The following is a 27,322-nucleotide window of genomic DNA, read 5'->3' on the forward strand; positions in this document are numbered from 1 at the left end:
GAATCATTCTATTTTGGATTTTTGTTGATTATATTTTGTTTAGTTTTATTAATATTTGATAGAAAAGGCTTTATTATCAGACTTTTGAAGTCATCTATTTTTTAATGAAATCTTATTTTGATGTTGTACTATTTATATTATTTGTGATCAGACAAACTGTCAAAAGAATTAGTATTTAGTGAAGTGTACATCAAGACTCGCTCTATCCCCTCCCCCTTCTTACGTTTCTTGTCACTCTGAACTTTGTCCAGTGACGTTGAAACAGTCTGTACCAATGGGCTGTTCCATTAAAGAAAACATACAAGGGGGTGGACGAACCTTTTCAAGTCAAATTATTGAAAATGTGTGAATGCCCCCTGGAAAATGGCAAACTTTGCAATAATACCCTTGGAAAAATTCTTCTCATACATTAAGGTGAGGGTGGACGAACTAAAATCAGTCTTTTGTCCCCTGAAAATTATAGAATAACTTTTTACACCCTTGGAAAATTGAAAAAACACCCCCTGGAAATTTTTTTTGGATTTTCCCCTGGAAATGTTGGATGTAAAATGGATATAATTGAGCCATTCAATCGACAATATGGTTTGTAACTTCGTCGTTGTTTTTTGACCAAGCTGATTTTCAGAAAAATACTACGAACAATTTGACGGAGAAAAACAAAACAAGTCAACTTAGATTGCCCTTAATCGTCACGAACTATAAAAAGTCCAAATCATAACATATTATAGATGTTGAGAATTTCTCCATTGTCAAAGATATCCTTTTTGTTAAAAGTAGGGGGCAGACCCTTAGTACCCGTGACATCTTTTATGGTCCATTTCAAAGAATGTAGTTTTTAAAGGGTTTTTTGCGAGGGCTAAGGCCTAGGAATATTTTTTTAGGACTCAAAAACTGAGGTCACAAGCAAAACCCCTCATCCCCTAAAATTTGACGAAATTTCGAAGTCAATAAAACTCAAAATCACTTATACCATGGAATTATTATAGACACTGGAAAAACAACTCGCTGATTTTCGCCAATTTCTCATGTACAAGCCTCGTCCGCAGTAATGACACTATTGTTCACCCTCCTTCCACCATTAACATGATTTTTCATAGCATTTTAATTGCATTTCTCACCAAAATACACTTATCTAATTCCCAAATGAGCCTTTAAGTTCTCCTCCGAGATTCAAACTCATCTAGTTAATTACTAATTATACGTCGTTGTGACGTTTTAAAATGAGAGGAAGATGCAAAAACATGTTATGTATAAGAAATTGAATATTGACACCAGAAATTTCTAAACTTCAACCTCAAAAAATCTGCGGTGCTACCACGTGCCACCAAAAGATTTTTTATACCACAGTGGAGCTATGTGACTCACGTCTAACACATGTCAATCTCAGCTCTTCTCGGAGAAATATTGGAAAGATATTCCCAATTCAAAATTTCGTGTCATTATAAGCAAATTGTTTGAATTTACTCGTCTGATGATGTTTTTCTCACACCAGATTTCATAAATGTATTCGCTTGGTATTCTAGCATTTATTTTCAAACTTTTGGCCAGCAAAAGTACGCATAGAAAAAGTTAGAGAACTTTTTAGAAATAAGAGTATTAATCATTTTTCAAAATCAGAGACCTTCGAGCCGCCATGACAGTTGTCCTTTGCGGACAAAGCCTGTACAGCGATTGTTTTCTGAAACAAAAGAAAGACAATACTTCGCTCTCCACCGTTTCATTCGATGTTTATCCAGGGTCTCTATAATAAATCCATGCTTATACCAATCTCAAATCCTCAAAAAACGATAAGTGGATATAGTCGATTTCTCAACCTTTCTCAAGAAAATTAACGTCAAAATTACGTTTTGACGTCATTTCCGGTCGATTTACTCGAGTTACGTTGGTAAACAATTATGTTCACTTAGAAATATCTATATTGTTTTTTGTGAAACTTCGTAAAGTGTAGGGGTCAAGGGGTTTTGCTTTTGACGTCAATTTTTGGCTCCTAAAAAAATTTCCTCGGCCTCAGCCGAGTCGCATTACTACACGAAAGGATTTTTACAGTGTAGTTAATCAGGCTAAAGAGAAAACTTTGAATTTAAGAATTTCGGATGAACCAATTAAACAATAAATTAACACGACTTTTTTTAATAGCCTAAAATCCCTGTTTATTCGCCGTTGCATTTGTCCCAATTTTTTTCGCGCGCGCGTCATAGTATTTTTTAATTTAAATAAAATGAAAATATATTCCTAACTGTACAATGATGATTCACTCTTTATTTGCTGTAAAGAGGGTTGATAAAATTGTTCTTTTATAGAAAACAGACAGGACCAATTTCCAACCCGAACGCTTCCTCGGAGTCAGCAACGTCATAAATTGCGACGTCGATAATCGGAAGATGTTTGGATCGAAACGACGTATAATGGAACACCGTCTCCCGTTCTTTTCCATCCTTGATGTGACAGTCATCCCTCAATACGTCAAGTCGTTTGTGACGGCGTCCATTGACGTGAACTTCGTCTCCATTATTGGATAAAAATTTGACGAAAGAGTTGGATTTGCCGTCAGCGTCTTTGTGTGCGAACGAGTTTTTACACAAATAGGTGATGTTTTGACGAGCTTGAGTGTGACCAATCCTCAATGATTTGATTTGTGCGTTTGTTGCTTCGTACGTCAACTAAAAAGCGAAGAAGAACATTATGCATTTAGAGTTGTTTCATTGTTCTTGTCTCGTCTTTAAAGTGTTGTTAAGGGAGTTTTATTAACATAGATACGACCGTTTGTTTTGGCACGTAAGTGGAAGCTTTGAAACTTTGTGATTCGTTTTCTCAAATTAAAGCGATAGTATTGTTAAATAATTACCTTTTCGTTATGAGAGGTTAAAATATCAGCGACAAACCATCTGAACTTATCTTCACCGTGATGAACCCAATTCCTTAACGGATATTTTTCTTCCAACGGGAACAAACACGTTTCGATTTCTGATGCGTGGTAGTTGCACCGAACAAAAATGGCATCCTCTTTGCTTCCTCCATTTGGATCAAGCCAGTACATCCCTGTGAGAAAGGAGTGATAATAGTGTTATTGTTTGTAAAGATCTGAGCATACTCATGCATCGGAGACGTGATCAGAAAAAGGTTTTTAAACTTGTTTTCTTCCGCTTAAGATCCTATCTTTATAAAGTGACGCTTGACTTGAGTGTTGTATTGTTTTTGCAGGGCTAATGTGTATTAGTTAGCCATAGCCACTCAATCAAATTACCTGATTGACTTTCTGGGAAACACATTTGAATATCACGGCATGTTTTGGCGGGAAATTGTCGGCTGCCGTCGGGTTTTCGTTCAGCTTCGATCCTGACCTCCATATCATCCATCAATTCCATAGCTCCTCTCTTCCGCTTCATATCCTTTGTTTGTGTCCGGTAATATTTGTAATATTGCCCGTGTTGACCCATATATTGTTGCATTTCTGGTCCTTTCTCTTGTAGCCGCGATGGTCGAGGGTAATAGCCTGCTAAAGAGCCTGCATCAAATAATCCACCTGCGGGCCCAGGACTTCCGGGTGGTCCTGGTGATCCACTAGGCCCTACTATGCCAAGTTCCCCGTCAGGTCCTCTCGTTCCCGTGCGTCCTTTATCTCCATCAGGTCCTGCATCTCCGATTGGGCCAGGATCGCCCTCACGGCCGGGACGTCCTCTCAGTCCATTTGTTCCCTGAAAGGATAAAAATGTTAATTTTATTGGTTAATACAGGTTTCATGTTCGGAAAGTCTTTGCAGGGAAAATATTTACCATGCCATATCATATCTCATATATTCTCTCAAACTCATAAATTTCTCAACATTATTATAACTTCGTTCATTTTTTTCTGTTGAAAAGCAACTTCTGCATCAGATTCATGTCATTGCTTTTTTCATTTTGATAACCTTAACATTACTTAGAGATTGTAAGAGTTTTTGCGTAAAAGGTTAAAAAAAAGCGCTGTCTTTACTCCGTTGATTTAGTGCAGGTCTTAGAAAAATCAGTCAGCCCTTTTCTTTCACAAAAGGAAGTTTATGAAGCTAATAACTTACTACTGGACCAGTTTGCCCCTTCTCTCCATCTATACCAGTATCACCAGACGTTCCAGCCCTTCCACGGATGCCAGGCATGCCACGAAATCCACGGAATCCTTTGTGTCCTTTCTCTCCTTTCGTTCCTTCTTCTCCTCGGTCTCCTTTCTTACCGAGCGCACCAAGTTGACCGTCAGAACCTTTTTCTCCCTTCAATCCTGCTAAGCCATCTTCACCCTAGAATAGATTCTTTTGTTAATAGTTTGCTGACAAAAACTTGATATTTAGATTTTATTGCCGTTCTTATTTGCACTAGCTATTCATTTTGTTAATTTTATCAAACTCTACTTATAGGCTTGAAAGGGCTTTAAAACCAGACTTAAAGTAATTTTAGTAATCCCTCACATTGTGTTGAAGTTGGTTCTGACATCTCACCCATCGTAAATTCACGTCAGTTTATTTATTTGAGAGCGGGATTCTAGCAAATAGGAATCAAATTCCAAATTGGTTTTTACAATTGGTATCGATATCCAAATATAGCGGCACTTACCTTGGGTCCTCCATCTCCTCGCTTCCCTTTCTTTCCTGGTTGTCCTTGTCTCCCATTCATCCCTTCTGTTCCCGAAGCTCCGACGAATCCATTGATTCCTTTTACACCTTTCTCTCCTGAGTTTCCTGGTTGACCATCAACGCCCGTTGTCCCTGGAAAGCCCTGTCAGTTGAAAAAGTATTAGAAGTATAATGGTTTCTTTAGGCATTAAAATCAAAATAGGCTTTATTATCTATAGTAGTCTTATAATGGCTTTCAGTCTCATTTTGATATATTCCTTTCCATGAATAGTATGAATATTAGGCACTTACATCTTTTCCTGGCTTTCCTCTACCCCCAGTCATCCCAACATTTCCTTGTCGTCCGGCTCCACCAGGCCGACCTTTCGAACCTTCTCGTCCAGGTCTTCCAGCGTCACCTTTCACACCAGCCTCACCTTGCTTGCCTGGATAACCTGGTAAACCAAGTGCTCCCTAAACAAAGTTTTGACAGAAATTAGACCATTAACATAGTTGATGCTGCTAAACCACGTCCTTTGGAAAGCACACGAGTATTGCGTTTTTAATGGTTCTTTTTTAATCAAATAGACATGGTAATAATTCAAACTGCTTACCATTTGTCCGCGACCTCCTCTCAAACCTTCCTTTCCTCTTGGTCCTGGTTCGCCCTGTAAAAAATGAACAATTCGAAGAATGACTTAAATTGCAGGGATCCATGGATTTAAAAACTTCATTTAAACCAATCTCACACCCAAGAGCCACTTACACTACTTATTCTTGATTTTACTGCTGGTCATGCCTTATCAGCGGTTCATGGGACTAAGTAGGAGTTTGATGTTTGATTCAGACTTGGTCTTTTTAGCGAGTGACATGCATCCTGGTATATGTTCGAAATTTATGGGAGGAACCTTAGTATAATCAATAAGGCGTCATTACACATTGAAAGAAGCTTGTTCACTTTAGGGTGACTGAAAAATAAATACGCACCATCAATCCATCATCGCCAGGTGACCCGTTCTCTCCGTCTTTTCCTGGAACACCCGGTTGTCCGGTTTCTCCATTCATACCGATTTGTCCTCGTTGTCCTTCAAGTCCTTTTAATCCGGTTCGTCCTTCGCTTCCGCCAGGGCCACGTTTACCTTGAAAACCCTAATAAAGATGAAAATAGAAAAGAAAATTAATACCACCTCATTGGTTGGTAGTAAAATGATCTCAAACAGAATATAGAAATTTTTATACTTTTTAAAAATTGCGCAGTAAATAGTGGAATATTGGAACTAAATGATTATTCAATTTCAAATTGACATCGTGGAATTACCAATAGAATGCAGAGGGGTCCAGCTCCCAGCATTTTCCATATGGGGGGGGGGTCAAGGAAAATAGCCCAGCCCCGGGGCTAAATTTAAAAAACGTAGCCCCCCCCCCCCCTTTTCATAATGCAAAATATCGAAGATATTGTGCATGTAAATTCTCAATAAATTTATGACACCACATGCAAAAACATTTTCAAAAGGGGTCAAAACCTTCCCCTATATTTTAACATGATTTAAAATACTTGTAACCTATCAGCCCTGCCCCCAGTTCTATTACTCAACACTCAGCACCTAGCAAACTTGTCCCAGTATTTCTTAAAAAGATACAGCCTCCAATCAAGAAGATTGGTGAGCTGAGGGGGTGAATTCTATGTTACCCCCTGAAATTCTCCATTGAAATGCATTGAAGTACGTGAATGTGAAAAAATATTATTTCTTACAGGTGGTCCTTGTTCTCCACGACCTCCTGTTGGTCCTTGCAAACCTTGACTTCCGATCAAACCAGGACCTCCACGATTTCCTTTCAACCCTAACTCACCAAGCTGGCCCTGGAATATGAATAAAAGAAGCACGAAATTATATATCATTTCAAAAAAGGTCATTCTATCTTTCAATCATTTTCTGTTGTAACTGAGATGTCACTTCTGAGTATTGTCCTTATAATTCAGGAAAAATCACATTCAACATGGTTTGATCAACTTACAATTTGTCCGGCTTCTCCAGATGTCCCAGTTGGACCACGTCTTCCTGGTGGCCCTTTGTCTCCTCTTGGTCCCGATGGCCCTTTTGGTCCAATGCTTCCAGGTTCACCCTGTAAATGTTACAATTTTCGTTATTTTTGTAATGATTTTCATCTTGTTCTTTTATGATGATCGAGGCAAATTCTCAATTCAGTTCGGTGTGCTATAAGACTTTTCCTGGCTGGAAAATCTACGATTAGTAATAATAGTGCATATCATTGATTCCGAAGTATAAAATGCGGGAAAATAAACAAAATAGTTAGAAATAATAACCCGATTTCCTGGCTCTCCATGGTTTCCACGTTGTCCAGCGTTTCCTGGTCCTCCAGGTGTTCCTGGTTTCCCACTCAACCCATTGGAACCGCTTCGACCTGGCTCTCCTTTACGTCCTGTATCTCCTGGTTGTCCTGCTGGTCCAGCAGGGCCCTCTTTTCCTGGTCCTCCATCAAGTCCATCTTCACCTCGCTTACCCTTTGTTCCACGCACACCCTATAGAAAGTAGAATGATTTATACTATGATCACTTTCTGATCAGAACATCCTCATCACATCAGCTTTGTCATCGTTCTACAATCAATGTTCGTCAAACACCTGAAGTCGTTTTAGTTCATCTATATATGTTTATTGACCCAGTAATATTATTGGATATCGTCGTAACATAGATTACGAGATTTACGCTTGGCCACGTTTCGATTCCCTCTACCACAAGACGGAAAAATGTTACTTACTAAGACCGATTACCAATGATTTAAAAACGTCATTTTCTATTACATGGAGTGAATCGTAATATTACGATGACTTTAATTTTCAAAGAAGTTACCATGATGTGAATATAAGAAGAAATGTTCTTACTGCAGATCCTTTGCCACCACCTGCTCCTTTGCGTCCTTTCGGTCCTTGATTCCCAGGTAGCCCCATCACACCAGGAATACCTTGTGCACCGGTCGGCCCCTTGGGTCCTGCCATCCCTACATCTCCTGGCTCCCCAGGCTTTCCAGCATCTCCAGCTGTACCCTAAAATCAAGGATAAAGATCCTAAAAATTTTTTTATTTCTGTTATTTTTATTTATTCATTTTTTATATTAAACAAAGTCTCATCAACAGCACACGTACAATAAACAAAATCCCAAACATTGTTCAAATTAGTCATTAATGTGATAAATACTTTTTGCTACTAGGACAATTCTCAGAATTCTCCTTAAGGCTTACCAATGGTCCAATCTTTCCATTACGTCCTGGCTGTCCTCGAGTTCCAGGATCACCTTTTCGTCCACGGTCGCCTTGTTGTCCGGGCAACCCTGGTAAACCTTGTGCTCCAGGACTTCCTGCTTGCCCAATAGAGCCAGCTGGTCCAGTCTTTCCGATGGGTCCAGTAATTCCAGGGAGACCACGGTCACCAGGTGTTCCATCAATCCCTGGTTGTCCTTCCATTCCCATTGCTCCTTTCTCACCAAATTCACCCTGAAATTATGATTGAATACAATAAGAAATAAACCTTCGCCTGCAATGATAGCTCAATACCCAGGTCAGAAAAAACTATTAACTTGAGAAGTTGTCATTTCAAAAATAGCTTTCTTTGAAATCTAAGCTCTTATATTTCTTATCAAGAAATATTTTTAATCAGGTAATGATGACAAAAATCTTATAGTTACAATGAAAACTGTTCTTACATTTTGTCCTTTAGCACCATTTGTACCGCGTTCACCACCAATACCTGAAGTTCCTTGCATTCCTTTCGAGCCTTGCAATCCAATGGATCCTGGATTTCCGGGTTTACCTCGTTGACCCATACGTCCTGGAATACCGTCTTTCCCCGGCAATCCCGCACCGCCAGGTTTCCCTGCAGGACCTCTTTTACCTTGTACTCCTGGCAAACCTTGATCACCTTTTCGTCCATCCTCTCCATCTAAGCCAGGACCTCCAGAGCTGCCAGGTTCGCCTGCTTTTCCTTCTAAACCTTGATCTCCACGCTCACCTTTTTCGCCTGGTCCCCCTGCATTCCCCATGCTTCCAGGTAAACCTTGTGGTCCCGCTTTTCCAGGCTTTCCAGCTTGTCCCGGTGGTCCCATAAACCCATTTTCTCCTTTCTTTCCTTTAGCACCTGCGGCTCCAGGTCGTCCCTGGAGACCAGAATCACCTTGTTGCCCTTTGAAGCCAATAGGTCCAGTCCTCCCCACATCTCCAGATGCGCCTCGTTTCCCTGGTAATCCAAACAGGCCATCAGATCCAGGAAATCCTCTTGGTCCGATTGGGCCGACTGTTCCAGCTGGCCCGATAGAACCAGGTCTTCCAGATCGTCCTTTATCTCCAACTCTACCATCTCTTCCACGTTGTCCATCCAAACCTTTCTCTCCTTTGGTGCCAATATCTCCTGGAAGTCCACGAAGTCCAATTGAACCTCTCTCACCTTCCAATCCTCTCGATCCATTTTCTCCTTTAGGTCCCTTTGGTCCCTGATCTCCAACCTTTCCATATACACCTGGTAAGCCCTGAAGAGAGGTAGCGAAAACTTAACTGAAAATAACAATTTGAAAGTCATTATTTTAACCCTTTAAAGACTGGTACCTACTTACCATCAACTAAAGGAATTAGTTAGTACTTACATCTGGTCCGGGTCTACCGAAAGATCCTCTGAAACCTTTGGGTCCTGCTCTTCCATCGCGGCCGCTTATTCCATTTCGTCCTCGAAGACCAATCAAACCCTGATGTGAAATAAGTTGAATAAAGTTTCATCAATGCAAAATTAGCTTGCATGTGTTATTTACTTGTCGATCATTTTCTAGTGTTTCTTGAAAACTTCTCTCAAAATTATTTTCCATTTCAGTTTTGAACTTTGAAAAGCAACTTTGGCAAGAAGTTCTTTATTGATTACAAGCCACTCACCGTTGGTCCACGTGCTCCGTCCACTCCATCTTCCCCACCTTCACCTTTGGGACCATTCTCTCCTCTGGATCCTTTTTCTCCACTCATTCCACGATCTCCTTTGATCCCTTTATATCCTGTTGGGCCTCGAAGACCTGGTTCGCCTTGTAATCCCTGTGGTGGAAAGAGTTATTACGTGTCGTTCAATTATTGTTTCATTTATCTGTTCATCTCTACTCTGATTTTCAAGGGACCGATTTTTTGTCGAATTAGGGAATCATTTAAATACAAAAATTGTCTGTGACTTTCCAAATCATTTAGTGGCACAGAAAGAAGAATCCCCCAAAACGGAGGTCATTAAAATGAAGATTCTGACTTGTAGATTTATCAGAATTAAACGATTTTTGTTTATTTTGAAAGAATGATGGTTATACTTAAAAATGAGCATGTTTTTGCTGGTTTGAGATTCAAAATAACATATTTGCGTCTAAAGGAAATATTTTAACACCAAAATTAGATAAAAATTGCATATAACTCACTCTAACTCCTTGGATATTGAAAATAAGTTATGAAAACGGGGTATAGGAAACTTTCTACACCTAATGCCGTTCAGAAAATGCAAATACATCTGTGACTTTAGAGGCTGGGTAAAAGATATAGCATCTTGAAGGTCAACCAGTATTTTGGAGCCCTATAATCAGCATTGATAAAACCGAAAATTCTAAATATGAGAAAAAGCAAAAAATCTTGGAATTCTACTCCTATCACCTTGAGTTAATAGTTTATAACAAAAAATTAAAATTACATATAAAATTTTTCGCTGAATCAGCAAAAACGGCAAATTCTGTATTTTTTTTGCAAAATATAGGAGAAAAATATCTTTAAAGCTTAATATTTTCAGTTTCAGTTAAGCTTTTTTTCTAAAATTTTCACAGCTTATTCCATACATGAATGGAACTATTTTCAAAAGAGGTTTGTTTTCAAAAACTTGATTAAGACGTTGTTAAATCAAAATTGTCATTTTGAAAATTTCTAAATTTTTAGTTTGGACTTTGCAATATCGAAAATGTTGAAATATTTCATAAAAATCATAAATTTTACATCCATCGGGTCGTAAATTTAAGGGAAAACACAAATATGTTCATAGTTTTTCCCCCTTTTACCACTGGGCTTAATAATTTTATTTTAACTACACCTCCGTTTTGGGGGCCCCAAACCTGCATTTTGACAACCAGGGGTATACTGTAAAAATTTTATCAAATAAATTTATGCCCAAAACCCTCTAAATCATATTTCAAAACTATGGTCAAAATTTTCATATCTTAAAGATATCTCGAGAAATCGCTAAAATTTCAAACCTCCGTTTTGGGGGCCATTAGAAAAAAGATACCTATCTTTAAGCGATTGAAAAATATTGTTGAAATTGAAAATTTTGAAAAAGAACTTCCAGGAAATAAAGTAGAGATGTTAAAGGTTTTCATGCAGCAAAAATTTTTGTAAAATCTCTTTTCCTCTAGATTTGAGAGAAATTTCAAATTTGATCGCCGTTTTGGGGGCCACATACTGTACATTGTTCTTTCGAAAGTAGAATCAGAAGTTCAAAAAGAACTAGAATCGTAGACAAAGTATTTTGAGAAAAGCATAATTGTCGAACAGCCCCCTTTCCTCCTAATCAAAGTATTGGCGAGGGGTGGGGTGAAATGTCTGAAAAAAGTGGAAGATAATTTATTGAAATTATTGCGTTTTCCCAATACTTCTGCCCTTGATTGTAAAACTCATGTCAATTACCTGCGTTCCTGATTGACCAGGCTGTCCCATATCACCAACTCGACCCCGAACACCAGGTATACCATCCGCTCCCGACGTCCCTTCTGGCCCTTGAAGTCCGTCTGGTCCTTTTTCACCTTCTGGTCCCTGCTCTCCAATCGGTCCTGGATTTCCACGCTCACCCTGTTTGAATGAAGAATGGTGACAGAAGAGTCCTAATTCGATTTGATGACCATCCTTTTTCAAACTCAGGTAAAATATTGAGTGATTCAATGAAATTGCATTTTTTGAATTTGAAAACAATCATTATTATGCTAACCTGAGTTTCGTGCTTAAAGCGAAATCTTTGACTATTTCATTCCAGTGGGTTGAGTAAAAGCCCGAGGAGAAGGCCCGTGGCTGTGATAAAAAAATTGTGATCCGAACAAGATTTCACTTACGTATGGTCCACGTTGCCCGATGATTCCTTTTTCTCCTTTTGGACCAATAGGAGCATCCTCTGTAGTTTTCACACCATAATCATTTGCTGCACCTGCTAACAAGCCTGGTCCTGGCCCTTTCATATCTCCCGTTGCTAACTGAAAAGGAGAAAAATTCTTCACTAGAAAGTTTGATGTCAGGCTATAAGTACTGTAAAGATGAATTGAAACTCTGATACAAAATATTCATTCAAGTCTTCTACTTCCCATTTCTTGATAAGCGAGTTCCTGTTAGGAACCTTAAAGAAACCCATCTTGAAATCGACCTCAGATTCTAATGATTATTGTTTAATATGTGACTTACTGGTCCAATGACTGGTGCATCAGGGTCGACAATACTGGGTCCTGGAGGTCCAGGTCGCCCTTGTCTTCCTTTGCGTCCTTTGGAGCCACGTTTACCATTGTTGCCTTTGAAGCCCTTGAAAAGATGTTGTGGCAAAGGAAAGGGTGTCAAAGTTTTAGTAAGAGAGGATGTCAATGATAGAAAAGGTCGAACTAGAATTCAGGACAAAGCCTGAATACACGACAGCCCATGAAATCAGCGCGTTGAAATCATTTGTCTTAATTTTTCAATTTTTTATGTCAGAAATCTCTTTTCTCGTATTTTTTTCTGGATAAAGCGCGAGAAATCAATCGAAACTGAAGGAAACGGAAGCAATCTCGGTCGTTACTTGACCTCGGGCAATATTTCTCAGTACAGCCCTCAATAACTGGTCATTATTGTTATTATTTTACCTTTCCACCTTGAACTCCGGGATCTCCGTCTTCACCTTTCGAACCCTGTAATCCCTGAAAGAAAACAAAAGTAATACTTGTCAAAGATTATGCTTTAGTACTGGCTGTAAATTATTCACCTCCTGTAAACCACCAAGTTAAGGATGCAATTGCAAGATTTTTTTATAAGCAACCACGTTGCTAGGGCTTGTAAAGGTATGATTGTGATTTTTTGGCTAGCATTTGTAGTTATGAAGGTGGAAACAATAAGCCAGAAAATTATGGTATCACAAATGTTCTCCCCACTTTTTTTTTAACCTGGACATATGACAAATTTGTTTTGAAAATTTTTCAACTCTAAGGCAGAAGACTACTGTGTCACCATTGGTAGAGGAAAATCCTTTATTTAACATTTTGGAAAGCAGGATAGTTGGGCTTTCCAGAATGGGCTTACTTTTTTTGAATCGGTTTAGTAGATCAAAAGATATGACGGAAAGCGTAAAACTGTCATTTTTACCAAAAACACAAGGCGTGCTGGGGGTGAAGTTTCCTGAGAGAAGGCGTGGTAAAGGTTAAGGTATTTCAACCTTCTTCGATTTATTTTCACAATGTAAGTGCAACATCTTTTTTTGATTGTTTTAATATGTGTACTCTATCTTATCATGAAATTTAGTAAGTTCAGATGGAGGGCTCGGAAATCTCATTACACCATGTACCCATTGAACCAAGTTTTGTTTTAAATATAAATTCTCTGTGTTAGGCTGTTTCGACACTGTCAACGTTTTCCTTCATTGAGTTTGAACTTCTTAAAAGCTGAATCAATCTTTTCAAATCATTTCGACCAATTTATCCAAAACACCTTTTCAGATTTTCTCTGTTCTGATAAAAATTACATTTTGTAAAGGTAAGACAGGTAGGGCCTCGACAGTACCATTACTCTGATACAAGAGTGTGGGTAGACTAGACAGAGGCATTGTGACGTGCCGTGGCACTCATAAGGTTCGGTCTCGCGTGAGCATCGCTCTCCCAGTGTTGTTCGAGTGTCAAAGTATACGTCATGGCTTGTCAAGTCGCAGTGTCTGTCAGCGCCGTGATTCCTACTCCTTCGTGGGTAGGACCCATCCCGAATGCATTCGGAGGGCTCATTTCTATCTATCTATCTATCTTTCTTTCTATCTATATAAAATAGTGTAACATAAGAAGTGTACCTTTTCACCACGAGATCCTTTCTCTCCAATTTCACCTTTGATTCTTTGTGGTTGCAATCCTTCTGCTCCTTCAATGACGGCTAATGTACATTTCAACGAGCAACCATCCGAACAACATTTCTCCTTTTCTTTGCAGTCAATGTCCGATAAACAAATACTGGCAACATTATCCGGACATTCTAAAGACTTTGCGTCAACGTTCGGACACTTGCCAGGTTTCACAACTAAACACAAACAAAATATTCAAATAAGCCTCCTTCCCTCTGAGACTATCTGAAAACCTTTTCCGAACTATTTTCTGGGTACTAATTGTCAGCTGTAGGTTGTAACAGCAAAGATACTAGAAGTTTAATTTGTACAAGTAGTCCAATCTTAGAATTTAAGCACATACATGTTTTTTTATAAGCATAACGCTTATAACCATACGAAGGCTCAGATTTGCAGAATTCCTAAGCATTGCATGAGCATTATATGTCAGCCTGAAATAATTTTCAAGTTGTCATTTTTTATCTGTTTAAAAAGGTTTGGTAGAGGTCAAGTAAAAAAAAGGACGTTCCACGGCTAGCTACATTCCACTGCTCCCAAAATCTGAACAAAATTTCTGAAATTTCACTAAAAACTTAACTCGAGGTGATAATTATGAGATGATTATAAGCATGATTCATAAGTATATAATAAGCATAAGCTATGCCTGGATGCTTTGAAAGCTTAAGCATACACTTGCTTCTAAAAAAAAAACATGAGACCTTACACAGACCCTCTCGACTTGAAATTCCCAATTGTTAAGAGTAAAGGGGAAACAAATAGTTTTTCCAGATTGAAAGTTTAAAGACTTTAAATATTAAAATGACTTACACTGAGCTCGTACACTTGCAGTAAGGTAAACGAAAATCAGCAGAAGGCCTGCAGCTGATGAGGCTGACAGCTTCATCTTCCAGCTGGCTGGCTAATGAGAGGTCAAAAAGTAACCTCTTCAATTACTCCAAGCCAAGCTCTGTAAGAGATGTATACACCTTCGCTCGTTCAAGTTTGTTCTATTTGCCCTCATCCCGTTCCCACCCTTGCATTGCATGATTTTCACGTCCTGTGTACAACCGGAAGGATGTCAACAATACCCTTTGTTTTAAATGGACCAATCAGCATCAAAACTTTATGTGGTCATGCACTAAGACAAAAGGATAGTTCATTAAGCATGAGATGGTGTTTGCAAGATTAACAAATCGTTAATGTATTCGTTGACTATTGTTATTGTCGTACAATGTCCTTGTTCACTCATCTTTAGCACTTTATCGATTTCTTGAAAGACAATAAGATAATGATGGGTGAATTTCGTGACTTTTCTACATGAAAACATAATAGACTTCTTTTCATGATATGTTTTTGATAAAGTTCAAAACCAAAGTCAAAACATTTCTCAGCCATCAAGTCAAAACATTCAAGATTAATTTACAGTATCGAGTTAATATTATTTAATGCACTTCAATTGACTAATCGGAGGAATACAGGCTAATGGTATTGATTCCAGAAGAAAGAAAACTGAAATCTTTTGATTTTCATCATTGTTATATTTCATTTTTTAATACCCCCCATATTTTCAGCCAGTTCCTTTTTGTCCCAATGCGCGCGCGTTAAAATGTTGATTTTTCAAAATATTTTACAAAACTAAAAGAATTTTATATGAAAAATAAAACTTTAATGTATGTGCATAAATTTTAATAATTTTTTATATCTCACATTCATGAGAAACATACGGGACCGATTTGCAATCCAAAAGATTCGTCGGAGTCGGCAACGTCAAAAACGGCAACGTCTCGAATAGGTAAGTCGTTTGTACGTCGTGACGAATATTCGAAAACAGTTTCTCTTGATTTTCCGTCTTTGACGTGACAGTTATCCCTCAATACGTCAAGTCGTTTATGACGGCGTCCATTGACGTGAACTTCGTCTCCATTGTTGGATAAAACTTTGACGAAAGAGTTGGATTTGCCGTCAGCGTCTTTGTGTGCGAACGAGTTTTTACACAAATAGGTGATGTTTTGACGAGCTTGAGTGTGACCAATCCTCAATGATTTGATTTGTGCGTTTGTATTCAGTTGTTCGTAGCGAATCTGTGGGAAGAACATGAAAGGAGTGCTTAACGTATTGTCATTCACAGTGAGCTGACGCGATTTTAGCAAAACCAAGTTCAACGGAGTTTCTACTTTATTGAAGAAAATTTTAGTCTTTGCATGTAATGAATTACATTATCTAGACTTTAGCCTTGACATTAAGGGGAGGATGATGTGCTAGAGCCAACACGAAAGTCTATCACGAAAAGAGGAGAGAAAGTCATAGCAAAAGGAACCTTAAAATTATCATAAGGTTTCAAACACCTAATAAAAAACCGCCCTTTTGACGAAGTTAGTTACAGGAAAGAAATGAAATTGAAAAGCCAGATTATGAAAATATTACATGAGAATCATACATCATAGGGAATGTCAAATTGACTTCTTCGCAAAACTGCCTTAAAAACTCACTTTCACAAAATATATCCTTTAATTTTAAATTTAGAAAGTTTATTTTGATTAGAGAGTCAGGGATTAATATTGTGTCATTCGCTTAAGTCAGTTTAATTCAGTTTACGCAAATTATACCGCATAAAAATTTGCGCAAATATTAACCTTATCATCGAAAGTGGTTTGGATGTCCCACATGAACCATTTGTAAGCATCTTGACCAGTTGGTACCCAGTCTTTTAATTCGTAAGACGTCTGTACAGCATTGACGCATGTCTCTACTTCGCCTGCTTTCTCGAAGTTGCAATGAGCAACAATGGCGTCGTCGCTGCCACCACCATTAGGATCGATGAAGTAATAACCTAAAATTAAAAAGTCGGTCCAGTCATATACAACAACAAATTCTATTAGTAGCCTTTTTCAATGTAAAAAATGTAGATATTCAATAATGGATGGTAACAACAAATAAGGGGCCGACGCTGCAAATTGCACATTTATTTAAGGAGAGCAGGTAGAAGAAACTTCCAGTAGGAGAAAGAAACAAGAAATAGGTTTTCTTACCGGTTTTGCTTTCAGGGAAGCACATTTGGATATCACGGCATGTTTTACCAGGGAATTGTTTGCTGCCGTCGGGTTTTCCTTCAGCCTCAACACGGATCTCCAAATCGTCCATAAGGTCCATTGCACCTTGACGTCGGCGTTGCTTTGATTTGTAGTAATTATTGTAGTAATAACCATAATGAGCTGGTCCTTTCTCTTGTGGAGCTTGTTGTTGGTATGGGTAATAATTCTGAAGAGAGCCTGCATCGAATAAGCCTCCGGCAGGTCCTGGTGATCCTCTTGGTCCAGGTGGTCCTGCGGGTCCGGAAAATCCGTTTTCTCCTTGAAGACCTAGAGGACCCTTTATTCCTTTGGCACCATCGAGGCCGGCGTCTCCAATTTCTCCAGGTTCTCCTTCACGACCACGAGGTCCAGGAGCACCTGCTGATCCCTAAGATGTGAAACGTTAGATTTATAAACTTCCCCGATATGATATTTGGGTAATTTAGTGAGAGGGATCTGCGAACACTAAAAAATAAAATGTCTTGGATGTTTCGGGCGAAAAGTAATTTAACAAGCTAAGTTAGTTAAACAACCATTTAACAAAAAAAACATTTTCAATCAAGATCACAATTATGAATAAGATCTCCAAAGCAAAGAGAAACTCACAGCCATTCCAATTTCTCCTTTTTCACCATTGACACCTGGTTCACCACGTGCTCCTGATCGTCCACGGTATCCTGGGTAACCGGGGTATCCACGGTAACCTTTCCATCCTTTTGCTCCTTTGTCTCCTCGTGCACCACGGTTTCCTTTCTCTCCGCGATCTCCATTGGCACCAGCATCACCGTTTCTCCCGGGGTTTCCAGAAACTCCGTCGACACCTTCGAGAAAAATGTAATTTTTTAAATCAGTCTTTAAATCTTTAAAATACAAACTACAAACATACAAAATGGTGAAAGTAGATACAATGGTAAAACACCTTTGATGATTTTAGGTCTTTTTTGAGTAAGAGAAAGATTTTAATGTTGAAGGATTTTAAAGTTTTGCCTCAACGTTCGATTTTATTGAAAGCTTTCATCGTGGAGGCTCCAGTTAAACAGAGATTAGGAAAAACTTCAATAGTTCAAATCAGAAAATTATTGATTATACCATCTTCTCCTTTCGGTCCAGTTTTTCCTTTGGTTCCCATTGGTCCTCTTGCGCCGACATCTCCTTGTGATCCGGGTTGTCCGGCGAGGCCAGTCTCCCCTGTTTCTCCTTTGCCACCGTCTTCACCGTTGGTTCCTGGTTTACCGTCAACGCCATTCACGCCCTGTCAAAAACAAGATTGAAATAAAAATGAATCCAACAGTAATATACAGATGTGCACTTACTTTCGATAGACAGCTTTCGATGATATGGCTATTGTGAAAAAACCATTCGTTCGGTGAAGGTTCTTCAGGAAATGTGTTTTGTCCCCTTTAAAAGATATTAAAAATTAAAATTCTGAGTCATTGCTAAAGAACTTACAGAGAGGCCAGCATTTCCGGTAGCACCGCGTTTACCAACACGTCCTTGGAGACCAGTAGATCCTTTCTTTCCCTTGGCTCCATCAATACCATCAAGACCGGCGTCTCCTGATTCACCAGCTTCTCCTTGTGGTCCTGGACGCCCTGGTAATCCAAGTCCTCCCTGAAAGACAAGTTACGTTTCAAAACATCGCAAAGTATAGCTGAAAATAGTTTGTTATTATGTTTACAGGTTTAAAAGATATTTCGAATTTTTTTCAGCTTAATAAAGTCTTTTTGAAATGAAATGATGAAAGATGAAAAAATGGAAAAGTTTTACTCACCCACATTCCGCGGAATCCGGGTTGTCCTGCTTTTCCTGGTTCTCCTTGTTCGCCCTTAGAAATCGTTAATATGAAGAAAGTCTCAAAAAAATGTCCACTACCATTTGCAGAGCGAAATCTATTTCTTATAATCTTTTGCTCAAAAATCAAAAATCAAAACAAACTCTAAAAAAAAATAGAATTTCAGAATTGTTCTGGTAGAATTTTATAATTAATACTTTCAGCCTAAAGATAGTGAACTAAAAGTCTATCATCAGCTGTAGGACACTTGTAAACGTACAGTGGCACCATCTTTTCCTGGTTCTCCATTGAGACCATCTTTGCCAGGTCTTCCATCTTCACCACGTGGTCCATCGGCTCCTTGACGTCCTTCAAGACCTTGATTTCCTTTCAATCCATCGCGTCCAATCTTTCCACGTGGTCCAAGGTTTCCAATGATACCCTAAAAACAATGTAAAACGTCAACCTTGAAGCAAAACAGAATGCGAAAATCTTTAACAAATGTTCAGGATCAGTTGACTCTTTCTAGAGCATTCCGTAACAAACTAAATCACCTGGAAAGACCATCAGTCGGAAGCCCTCTTTGATTCGAATAGGTAGTCTCATCTTTAGTAACTTGCAAATGAAATCTCTGGCCTCTGTTAAGTATTCCAAAGACATGAAGCATCAAAACAGTATTAGACTTACTCGTTCTCCTTGTGCTCCGACCGGTCCATCTTCACCACGGAAACCCATACCACCGGATTGACCGTTGGGTCCTTTGCTTCCTTTCGTTCCAAACGCTCCGTTAATACCCTATGAATAAAGAACATTGATATTCGAGCCAAATATGAAAGAATATAATATAAAAAATATAGTCAGATCAAGAAAATCGCGATAATGCCCTTTCAAAGTCTGATCAAACCACAAGCAAAATGCGAGTTTTGAAAGAGATTTTCAAAGATCAACTGAAAAAATGGCGTGTGTAGAGTAAACTTTCAAATGAAAATACTAAACTTTCAATGGATGACTTACTTCGGGACCAGTAATACCATCGGGTCCATCAGCACCAGCTTTTCCTGTTGCTCCGCGGTCACCACGGACTCCTCTTGCACCTTTGCTTCCTGCACCGCCTTTCTCTCCCTATAAATGAAAGAAAAGAAAGATGTTGAAAATTGTCTCTCCGTAGAGATCTATGACATTTTTGAAATTCACTTTAGGTCATTGTTATTCATTTTTTATAGAAAACCAAAACTATTTTCAAATCAAAGGCTGTGGAGTCATTTTTGCAAAATTGAAGTGAAATACTCACAAGTCGTCCTCCATCACCACGTGTTCCTTGTTCACCAGCGGGTCCAGCCAACCCTTGCTGTCCTGGTTTACCGGTCAGACCACTGGACCCTTTACGTCCGGCCACTCCTTTAGCTCCAGGTGCACCAGCGGTACCAGTGGGTCCTACAGGTCCATCAGCACCAACTTCTCCTGGTAGTCCATCTTCGCCTCGTTTTCCATTCTTTCCTCGTGGTCCTGGCGCTCCTTTACCGCCGGGTGATCCACGGGCTCCGTGCATTCCTGGTCGACCAACGGCTCCGATGATACCAGGGGGTCCTTGTGGTCCACTTGGTCCTTTAGCACCCTGTTTTCCTTCAGGTCCAGTCTCCCCAGTTTCTCCATCGTTTCCACGTGTGCCCTAAAAGATGAATTAAAATCAAAGTAAGTCTTTTCCATCTACAAAATACACACTCAAGTTCTACTTTTCAAAGAATATTTGTATATGACTAGTTGTCTTGGCTAGTGGGTATCCTTTAGAATGTTTTCAAAATTAAGGCTGGAATATTCTAATGTGCTCTTATTCTTTCAGACTAGAATTATGTACACCAGCTCAGTAAGTGTGCGTAGAAAATTGATTTCAGGCCGTTTTTGCCTCAGACTGACCAACTTGATAATATTTTATCGAAAGAGTGTGTACTTACAGTCATTCCAGGTTTTCCACCTGGTCCTGTTTGACCACGTTGTCCAGCAGCTCCACTTGTTCCTCGGTCTCCTTGTAATCCATTGGCACCTGTCTGTCCTGTTTTTCCTGGTTGTCCAGCATTTCCGATGGGTCCGCCTGGTCCAGGTGCACCCATTTGTCCTGGTGCACCGGTTGCGCCACGGCTTCCTGAGCCTCCTGGTAAACCACTCACTCCAACAGGTCCATTTCCCCCTTTCTCTCCGATATCTCCCTAAAATCATAAAAAATCACTTTTTAATTCTCTAAATATGGCTCAGAGGTATCGCAGCTTATCAATAAAACCAATAAATAAAAGAACCAAAAATCATTCTCATAAATTATACAGGTCATTTGTAAAAAAAAAAGTTCCTGTTGTCCCTCGTCATTGCTATCTGAAAAAGATTTCTTTTTGCCACTTACTCGAGCTCCTTTTGCACCTCTAACACCAGCTTCACCACCGTTGCCTGGATAACCTGCTGCTCCTTTGGCTCCTTGAAGACCAATGGCTCCAGGACTTCCAGGTGCACCACGAGCACCCTCTACACCATTCCGTCCGTCTTTACCACCTGCACCTCGCTTGCCAGGGTTTCCTGATGGTCCTTGTTCACCTTGAACACCTGGGGCACCAACTTCTCCTTTAGCTCCATCAGCTCCATCAATTCCTGGTCCTCCAGCATTTCCACTACTACCTTGTTCTCCGCGAGCTCCACGGTCACCAAGACCTCCTTTGGCTCCTAATGCACCGACTGATCCTCGTTCTCCTATTTTGCCCATAAATCCTGTTTTTCCTGGTGCGCCAGCTGCTCCTGGTGGACCAGCAGCACCTTTTTTGCCAACAGACCCTTGAACACCCATGGCGCCAGATTGACCTTGACTTCCTTGATCACCTGTTTGTCCTTTGAATCCTCCAGGTCCTTGAGCTCCTGTGTCTCCTCTTGGTCCAGTAGCTCCAGTAGCACCGATCAATCCTTCTGGTCCAGTGGCTCCTGTATATCCAGTTTGTCCAACAGGTCCAGGAATACCAAAGCTTCCTCGACGTCCAGTATTACCTTTGAGACCAGTGTTACCATTGCGTCCATTGCGACCTCGTTCTCCTTTCTTTCCTTGAGAACCAGGTGCACCAGAGTCTCCCATGTTTCCTTGAGGTCCTTGAACACCTCTTGGTCCAGGGTCTCCCCCTTCTCCTTTTACTCCGTCAGCTCCAGCATCTCCTTGGTCTCCAGGGAATCCAGCAACACCCTAAGGTATTGAATTCAAAACTTAAACCTTTAATTTTATGATGTACAACTTTTCAAAAGGTATAGAAATGCTTGAAAAACAAAAAAGACGTGAGTAACTAAAAATAAAACCGAAAGTTTTCAAACAAAATCCATTGAAGGGTAGACAACAATACTTACGACAGGTCCAGGGGCACCAGCGGCACCAAGATCTCCTTTAGCTCCTGCTCCACCTGCAGGTCCTTGTGGACCGCGTTGGCCACGCTCACCAGGGCTACCAGTTCTTCCTTGGTCACCATCAGCTCCTGCTTCTCCTGCTTCTCCTTTTTCACCTGCTTCTCCAGCGACACCGACTTCTCCAGCTGCTCCACGATCTCCTTTGTTCCCTTTGTAGCCTGATGGACCACGGATTCCTGGAGATCCAGCTTCTCCCTATACAGAAAGATGTGACGTTTCTTATACCTACTTCAGGCTGCCGACTTGCTGCCATTCGATGTAAGAATGGGTCAATGAAAGGCTATCAGTTCCAAATTTTAGCTTGAAAAGAGTCATAGGAAGTTTACATTGGTGTCAAAAAAGGCATCACATGAAAGATTGGAACAAGATTTCCTTGTAGCTGTAATTAAAGCTACATTGATACATCGTTTTTTCGCTGCGTGGATCTGTTTGACTGGCTCGATACAAGGGATACCAGAGGTAAAGCTTCTAATCAATTTGCTAGATTTGTGTCAAATATTGGCATTTTTGGTCCTTTCGGTCGAAACCAGTTTTTTCTTTAACTCGTGATGCAAAATCCGTAATTGCATTAATGTTTAGTCTCAAGCAGTAAAAAGAACAGAAGTAAATGATTAGCAAACTCACCATTGGTCCGGGGAATCCTGCTTCTCCAGTATCACCGGAAGGACCACGGCGTCCGGGTAATCCGGAACGTCCAGTCGCACCTGATGGTCCTGGGTAACCTTTTGGTCCCTGAAGAAAAAGTGGATATTCATGATCAATTGAGTGTTTTGATTTGCCGAAAGAAACAACTATCGGAAGAGACATCAGAAGAGTTTTCCAAAACGACTCGTTCGGTTTCATCAATCTTACACAACAATGACAGGTCAAAAAACCCAAACGACACCTTTTACGATAAATGAACAAACAAACTTTTGGGAATAAGTCAGAGTGATAATTCAAGGGCCTAGGTTCAAGTATCGAGGGGAAGGTGATGCTGGCTCGATGTTTTATTGGTTTTGTATTTGTTAGTTTTCTAAACAAATATTTAGCTAGCCTGGGTAAGTCTTTTTCTCCATAGTGAGTGCAAACTTTGCCACTCTTAGCAGTGTAGAATCAAACGAAAGAAAGGTGTGTCTTACCGCATCTCCTCCAGCACCAATCACACCTGGAAGCCCTGGGTTGCCACGTTCACCCTGAAAAAGAAAATGATCAAATTTCGAATGCAATGGAGTCTTCATAACTCAAATCGTTCAAATTACGGTGATATTCGAGTTTGTGAAGCTGTTTTTAGGCTATGTATTTTATTTAATAATGAATTGTTTTCAATCTAATCCTGATGCCAAAATGTTGATAACAATATTTAATTCTTTCAAAATAGCTTGATACAGCAGGAGATTCCAAACTACTGTAGGTATCTTAGTCCATCGAGAAATCTTTTTCCACGATTTCTAAGAGCTTGTTCGATTTGATATTTAAGTTATTGATGTTCGTGTTGTAGAAACTGTTACTGTATAATAATGATGAATATTTCACAGCCTGGTTCGTTAGAGAGAGATCAATATGTACTTACGTAAGGTCCGAGATATCCTTCGGGACCTTCTTCGCCTTTTGCGCCAGTTGGTGCATCTTTGCTTGTTGGGATGGGTGGCATGATATCTTCTCCAAATTCACTGTTCAATGCGCCACTCAACCATGGTGCCTGTGGTTTGCTGCCAAGCTGATGATTCAAGAGAAGGAAAATGATTAAACATCAATTGGCGAGAACTTCAATGAGATAAAAATTGAACATTATTAGCATTTCGAACGAACAATATCAGTTTTAGCAATTTCAATAAAGTCAACTTGTATATAAATCTTCGTATATAGTTTTATCCTCATCCTTATCTCCTTTTGACCCCTAGCCTCCTAAACATGATTAATATTGTCCCCATATTTGCCGTTAATTCATATACGGTAAGAATAAAAGACAACTCACGGGTCGCTCAACAACTGGCCCTGGTACGACACCGCCGGCTGCTGGTCCTGGAGGTCCTGGTCGTCCCCGTTTTCCTTTCTTTCCCTTGGAACCGTCTTTACCAGGTTTTCCCTACAGATTGAAAATAAAAAGATTTGGTGATGATGAGGTATACGGATAAAATTTCTAAAAAAAGTATTTTGTAAAACAATGCTTTATAGCAGACCCACTTTGTAGGTCTATGAAAAGCTTTTTCCTATAGTGAAAAGACTTATATGAATAAAAAGAGTATTTAAAAATTTGACCTTTCTTGACACAAAATTTCCTTTTGGAAATTAAAATGTTAAAGTTTTTGTAATAGAATAAATGTGTATGCAACAAAAATTTCGTCCTGAATAACGAGATATTTTTCTTACCTTGGCTCCAGCAGGTCCTTCTTTTCCATCAACAGCGCTTTCACCTTGTGCTCCCTAAACAAATCAGACAGAAATCTCGATCAGGTAAAGTTCCTTTTTATTAATTTTGACTCGGGTCATCGCGTCGTTATATTTTTTTGAGGACAGTTTTCGTAAGATACATTAAAGATAGAAATTTTGCCAAAATCCGCCAACTCGGGTAACTTAATGCATGTCCCAGAATACACCTTTTTACGGTTAGCTGCTTCGTATAAAAAGTCACCAAAATTTCGAGTAAACAAACCATCTCATTGGCTAAAAGCAAAAGAATAAAAAATATCCAGAGAAAGAGCAGAGAAAGCACATTTTTTTCATACTTTGCACGTTTTTTTGTTCATGCTTTTGCTTTTAGCCAATGGGATGGTTTGTTTACTCGAAATTTTGGTGACTTTTTATAGGAAACGGCTAACCGGAAAAAGGTGTATAGCATTAATTTCTCCGCCCCAGTTCCAGTCCCTAAACCATAACAAACTATACATTTTCGGAAGCATATTTGGATGTAGAATACTGTATTCGGTGTAACTTAATTTTCTTCTCAGCAGAATTTGAGTTTTTTTAAGAAAAAGTGATTATGACGTCTTTATTTATGACGTCATAATTTTAAAAAGATGAATATCTCAAGAACTAATACTCGAAACTTTATGAAATTTGAACCAAGGATAGAACTTATCAATAAGAGGAGAATTCTTTTTAAAAAATTGAAAATTTTCTGATGTCAGCATTTTATCGCAAAAATTCGAATTCTTGCAATTTCTGCCGACGTCATTAATTTTGGGAAATACTTTTAAAATTTTTGAAACATCTCATTGAAACATACTTTGTCACTGGTCCAAATTTCACTAACTTTTGATTTATATTTTTCGAGATACTCAACTTTTTGTATTTATGACGTCATCAATCGTGACATCATAATCAGGTTTTCTTAAGATATCTCTAATTCTACTGAGAAAAAAATTAAGTTACACCGAATACGGTATTCTACATACAAATATGCTTCCAAAAATGTAAAGTTTGTTATGGTTTAGGGACTGGAACTGGGGCGGAAAAATTAAAGCAATGCTGGGAAATGCATTAATTAAGTTCCCCGAGAAATTAAGTTCCCTCAAAAATTTATATTTTCCGCCGTCCGCCAATCTTAACCTATATGTACCGCCAAAGTTCGTCCTATTTTAGGCTCCAAAATAGGGTTTTCAACAATTTTGCTATCATTTTTGACACGAAATATCCTGCAACCGCTAAATTAAATTCCCGACAAATTTAATTTTCTCGGCCATCCGCCAAATTAAATTCCGGCTGAAAAAACTTTTTCGGCCATCCGCCAAACTAAATTCCCGCCAAAATTTCTTCCTTTGATGTATGCTTAAATGCTTTACTTGTGTGATGGGGTGAATTGTAAGGACCTAAGATTATTTTAATATGAAAATGGTTGATTGTTGTGCTTGATTAAAAACGTTATATAAAACAAATGATTAAATCTTACATCTTCTCCAGGATCTCCTGGTTCGCCAATTTCACCCTTCTTGACGATGATGGAAGCCTCAGCAACCGTACATCTTAACATACATCCGTCAGAGCAACATTTCAAATCACCAGAACACATATCATCAGTCAAACATTCTTGATCGTCAATATCTGGACATTCTCCAGGGATGTCTTCAACTACTGGACATTTGCCAGGCTTTTTGTTGTCGTTCCCAACTTAAAAATGACGTTACATAAAGTGAAGAGCTTCATTAAAAGTTGCAAAAAATGCTATAATTGTAGATCTTAGTTTGGTTACTAAAACTCTCTCCATTAAAACCAATCTATATATAATATATCTATATTTCTGTATATGAAGCTGTATACTGATCTTGCAAAGGCATTAGAAAATATTTCCTTGATCCGTCAAAATGTAAGCCATTTATTTTAATTCTTAAAATAATTCGAAAATTTGCAACAACGACGATGAAAGATTGAATAAAGGAAGAATATTTTCTTACATAGGTCGTCTTCTTCTTGGGCTCGTACACTTGCAGTAAGGTAAATGAAAATCAGCAGAAGGCCTGCAGCTGATGAGGCTGACAGCTTCATCTTCCAGCTGGCTGGCTAATGAGAGAGATCGCCCTGGAAAAAGAAAATTGTATGAAATCACTAGAGTTTATACCATATGCGTCGCTATGTCCCTATATACAACCTAATACACCCTGTTTTTTTACCCTAATCGAATGAAAAAGTCGAAAGAAAAAATTATTATTTGGGGCGTGTTCACCCTTTCGAAATCAAAAAAATGTTTTGAAATTTGAGATTACAGAATGATTGTACTTAATGGATAAAAAAGAGCGATTCTAAGGAGCGACCTCAACTCAGATACATCTTTCGATGAAGAACTGTACCAATTTCTTCAAAGAAATAATTCAATCATCAAAAAAAGAATAACAAAAAAGAATAACAAGAATTATACCTCCTCAATACTCCAAGCCACGCACTGTAAGATAAGAGGCTCTTTTCCACAACAACAAGTCGTGTGTGTGTGTTGTCTTTGATTTTTCTTTTCAATTTGATGTTCTGTTCTTGGTGAAGTAAGATTTGATATTTCACTGGCTTCACCCATATCCGGTGGTTTCAAGTGATATGAAGTCTTCCTTTGTTTCGGTTTTGATTCATTGTTTAAAGCAGCCAATCGCCATTCAATATCATGAGTAGTTAACCAATCAGAGCAGTTGAAACATGTGGGAAATCCAATAACCATTGTTGACTATGCTTTTTTTTCTTCTCTGGGCTGGGACATTTTTTCGGGTTCAATTTCATCATTCTGGTTAACCACCAAAAGGTAACCAGATCTTTTTCTATTGAATAATTATGTTGACGTTTCTAAAACAGAACAAAAGTTTTATAACTCTTCATTTCACACTTTATTCAGATTATCAAACGTCTTTGTTCCATCGATATCATTGAAATACATTCAAAGAAATGATTGGCTAGCAATTTAC

The 27,322-nt window shown here is 39.0% G+C and overlaps 1 protein-coding gene across 1 annotated transcript; it reads right to left on the minus strand.

Moving 5' to 3' along the window:
* Positions 1–2,266: 2,266 nt before the first annotated feature.
* Positions 2,267–26,887, minus strand: LOC136799595 (uncharacterized). The gene is made up of 44 exons (XM_067056318.1): positions 26,794–26,887; positions 26,333–26,456; positions 25,831–26,048; positions 24,312–24,365; positions 23,917–24,027; positions 23,512–23,658; positions 23,081–23,134; positions 22,584–22,691; positions 21,903–22,154; positions 20,926–21,744; positions 20,486–20,737; positions 19,825–20,202; positions 19,548–19,655; positions 19,221–19,328; positions 18,814–18,975; positions 18,534–18,587; positions 18,212–18,373; positions 17,852–18,014; positions 17,369–17,583; positions 16,721–17,150; positions 16,325–16,521; positions 15,404–15,772; positions 14,520–14,610; positions 13,665–13,888; positions 12,478–12,531; positions 12,047–12,160; positions 11,704–11,841; positions 11,285–11,446; positions 9,518–9,670; positions 9,238–9,336; positions 8,305–9,123; positions 7,844–8,095; positions 7,487–7,648; positions 6,909–7,124; positions 6,599–6,706; positions 6,336–6,443; positions 5,570–5,731; positions 5,197–5,250; positions 4,895–5,056; positions 4,584–4,745; positions 4,055–4,270; positions 3,245–3,695; positions 2,846–3,039; positions 2,267–2,660 (listed from the first exon to the last, which is right to left on the minus strand). Exons 2-44 carry the CDS (start codon positions 26,421–26,423, stop codon positions 2,295–2,297), a joined length of 8,919 nt encoding a protein of 2,972 aa, XP_066912419.1. The 5' UTR covers positions 26,424–26,456; positions 26,794–26,887; the 3' UTR covers positions 2,267–2,294.
* Positions 26,888–27,322: the final 435 nt, after the last annotated feature.

Source organism: Clytia hemisphaerica, unplaced genomic scaffold, assembly GCF_902728285.1.
Source record: "Clytia hemisphaerica strain Z4C2 unplaced genomic scaffold, Clytia hemisphaerica genome assembly, whole genome shotgun sequence".
Taxonomy (NCBI): Eukaryota; Metazoa; Cnidaria; class Hydrozoa; order Leptothecata; family Clytiidae; genus Clytia; species Clytia hemisphaerica.